Source organism: Ricinus communis, chromosome 8, assembly GCF_019578655.1.
Source record: "Ricinus communis isolate WT05 ecotype wild-type chromosome 8, ASM1957865v1, whole genome shotgun sequence".
In the NCBI taxonomy this organism is placed as follows: domain Eukaryota; kingdom Viridiplantae; phylum Streptophyta; class Magnoliopsida; order Malpighiales; family Euphorbiaceae; genus Ricinus; species Ricinus communis.
In genome coordinates, this window is record NC_063263.1 from 15332693 (window position 1) to 15336288 (window position 3596).

At 34.5% G+C, this 3596-nt stretch overlaps 1 protein-coding gene across 1 annotated transcript; it reads left to right on the forward strand.

Annotated features, from left to right (window-relative positions):
- The first annotated feature begins 343 nt into the window (after positions 1-343).
- Positions 344-1813, forward strand: LOC8275243 (aquaporin TIP1-1). The gene is made up of 2 exons (XM_002523678.4): positions 344-794; positions 1165-1813. The coding sequence occupies exons 1-2, from the start codon at positions 408-410 to the stop codon at positions 1534-1536; spliced, it is 759 nt and encodes a 252-aa protein (XP_002523724.2). The 5' UTR covers positions 344-407; the 3' UTR covers positions 1537-1813.
- The last annotated feature ends 1783 nt before the right edge of the window (positions 1814-3596 follow it).

A 3596-nucleotide genomic window follows, 5' to 3' on the forward strand; every position in this document is an offset into this window, starting at 1 on the left:
TAGACTGTAATAATTACTTATTGGTTTATTATGACATTGTCTAAATAATGAAATATTTGTTACATTTAAATCGATGCAATGCTTCAAAATAACTTTATAACTATTCAATTATGTTGTTGTTGGCAATTAATTTTGTGTGGGTTAAGTACCAATTTAAATCAGACAAAACCCATCGTTTCACATAGCTACCAAAGTTCAACACACACAAACTCTCTTATCCAGAAAAAAACATACACGTGTAAGCCACACAGTCATTGGGAGGTGAATGCTGAGCTGTAATGACACATATTCTTGGTCCTTAACATTGAATTTGGTTACCGGGTACTTGATATATATATTAGCAGGTTCTCTAATTTTCATAGCCTTAAAATCTGAAGCAATTGCAAGCACTCGATACAGTAACCAGAATGCCAATCACAAGGATAGCAATAGGACTACCACAGCATGATATCCTGCAATCAGATGCACTTAAGGCTGCACTGGCTGAGTTCATCAGTACAGCGATTTTTGTTTTTGCCGGGGAAGGGTCAAGTATGGCCTTCAGCAAGCTTACTGACGATGGATCAAGCACCCCAGCTGCTATCATTATGGCATCACTAGCGCACGCATTTGGTCTTTTTGTTGGGGTTTCCACCGCAGCCAACATATCCGGGGGCCATTGCAATCCTGCTGTTACCTTTGGCGCATTCCTTGGTGGCAACATCTCTCTTCTCCGTGGCATTCTCTATTGGATTGCTCAGCTTCTTGGCTCCACCGTTGCCTGCCTTCTACTTAAATTTTCTACTCACGGCATGGTCAGTAATTATTTGCTCCTTCTTAATTAATTGCAGGTCTTTGCAGCGTGTAATCTCTCTTTACGTATTACTCAGCCTAACGTAATCCATATTAATATTAGTGGGATGGAACTCGAAATTCTTCCAATCCTTACGATCAAAAATACTAACCAGGCCTATTTTGCTTAAATTTCTTGTACTATAAGACAGTAGCTTGACCGCTAGTTGAAAATATCTTAATATCAGTCTTTCCACCTAAAAGTATAAGGTTTTTGGTAGGGAATTGTAGTAAAGAAGAAAAAATATCTCTAACTAAAAAAATGACATGTGCTGATATTTTTCTTTGTTTTGATTTTTCTAACAAGACTAAGAAACATTGGAATTTATGCAGACAACATCAGCATTTGCTTTATCCTCTGGAGTGAACGTGTGGAATGCATTTGTCTTCGAGATTGTAATGACCTTTGGCCTAGTTTATACTGTATACGCAACAGCCATTGATCCTAAAAAGAGTGAGGTGGGGATAATTGCACCTCTAGCCATTGGTTTTGTCGTTGGAGCTAACATTTTAGCTGGTGGAGCCTTTGAAGGTGCATCAATGAACCCGGCTGTGTCATTCGGTCCGGCTTTGGTTAGCTGGGACTGGACTAACCATTGGGTTTATTGGGCTGGACCATTGATCGGAGGCGGGCTCGCCGGAATCGTTTACGACCTGTTCTTCATCACCTACAGTCATGAACCGGTTCCTAGTTCAGAACTCTAAGGAAAAATATTGGAACAAAAATGTTTGGCATCCACGAATCTTCCATTATTTTAATATGTAGTTGTTCCAGGTTCCTTTCTTGTATTGAATTGCTGTCCATCCTGTTTACAGTTGGATATTGTTATATTTCATGGCCATTCTTAAGAGGTTAAGCCTGTCAATGTGTGGAGTGTTTAATTCCCATTTTTATGGGTTTTGGATGCTCTTAATTATGTCAAGTGCTTTGTTCCTACAACTTTTGTTATTACAATTCTGAGTGAATCTTTCATTTTTTTTCCTTTTTCTTTTTATTTAGTTTCTTTAATAATATGGTAAAAGTAAGGGCACCTCCCTGGCTTAGTGCATTGAAGAATTAATTGCTGAAGAAGTGCTCACAAAAGATCCAAACCCTGATTAACCAAAGAACAAAATAAAAAAAATAAAAAAACAAAAACAAAAGAAGGAACACCTGACGAACTGGAATACCTAATTTATTTGCATCATATTTATTTAATTTCTGTTATTATGCATGTTAGAAATTCCTTAATCTCCAAGCTAAGAATTTACATATACATTTTTATTTTGTAAAGAAAAAGGATATAATCCAAAAAAAAAAAAAAATTGCAAACCTAACCTAAAAGCAAAATTGCCATCAATTTTAACCTGGAAATAACTATTTGGCATAACTTGAAGACTGCCTGGTCCATCACCACCCACCCCAATGTGACTCTAGCTACCATTTCTTTCCTCAATTTCTAGTGAATATATGTATGCTGCTCTTATTGAAAAGAGCTCTCCTAATTATTATAGCAAGAATCCTATATTTATAATGTTGCTATTTGGCTTTTCCTTCTTTTTTTTTTTTTGTTAAATTTATAAAATTTGAACCTGATGATGCATGTTTCTAAGGCAATTTTTCATTATTAAAAAACTAATATATTATCTTAAATTAGGGCTCATTCATAAAAAAAATTGACATGTTTATATAATATGAAATCTCAAATCAGATAAACCGCAGCTTCCAACTCTGTTACGTAAAAACAACCTTAATGCCAAATACATTCAATTCAATGCATTATTTCTTCAAAAGCAAACAGAAAGCTTTTGCTCTGAAATGTCTCGAGCATTTAAATTTCTATAAGAAAAATAGACTGTAAAAAGAAATTAATATTTTCTGAATCAAATATAATGAAGGGAGAAATTCATATCCATGTAACCTATTCAACTATGTAATATATATCATTATTATCAACTGAACAATGCAGAAGCACATTTATACGAGGTATTTAAACAAACAAATAAACTAAGATTTATTTTCAAAATTAAAGTAACAACCAATATTTGGCCATAAAAATTTCTTCACAACCTTCAGTTTAAGAACGGTGATCTGAATGCAACTATATATGATTAATCTGGCCTGATGTACGACAAACATTATATAGTACTGCCAAATATCAATTCGACAGGAGCTTTTTTGGCATTGCATGGTGATATGATTCCAACGTATATTCAAAAGAAAAAGAGCTCCGGAAGAATGGTAGCTAGATTTCCAGGGATTGTCGAGAAAGTGAACTTCTGTGGTTTGTGGACTATGGTCCTGCAAAGTATTGCAACTCCCATGTGGAGTACGATGAGCAAATGGGACAGATGATGGAACCCATTCGCAAATGGCATTATGATTTAATATGGTGCTTCTCTTTTAGACGACTCAGACAGACATGTGGGAAAATGACTTCAATTGTTTATTTTCATATGGCTGTGGTATCGTTATAAAAACCTGATGTGAAAACTGACAAGATTCAAGTAAGATTGGCTTTTTGCAAGCTATTTTTTTTTTTTTTAAAGAAAAAATAATAAGAGCACTCTGATTAGTAGCATCAACTAGTTTGGCTCTTGTGAAGTGAAATTAATGGAAACATTTTAAAAAGTTTTAAATTTATATTTCATCCTCATTCACAAGTTTAATAATTGCAAACGAGAAATAAAAAAAAGTTGTTCTTGATTTTATCTTCAAAATTCTAAGGTTAATGATACAATTTGATTGTAGTTAATAATGGATGAGCCTGGTTTGGAAATGGATA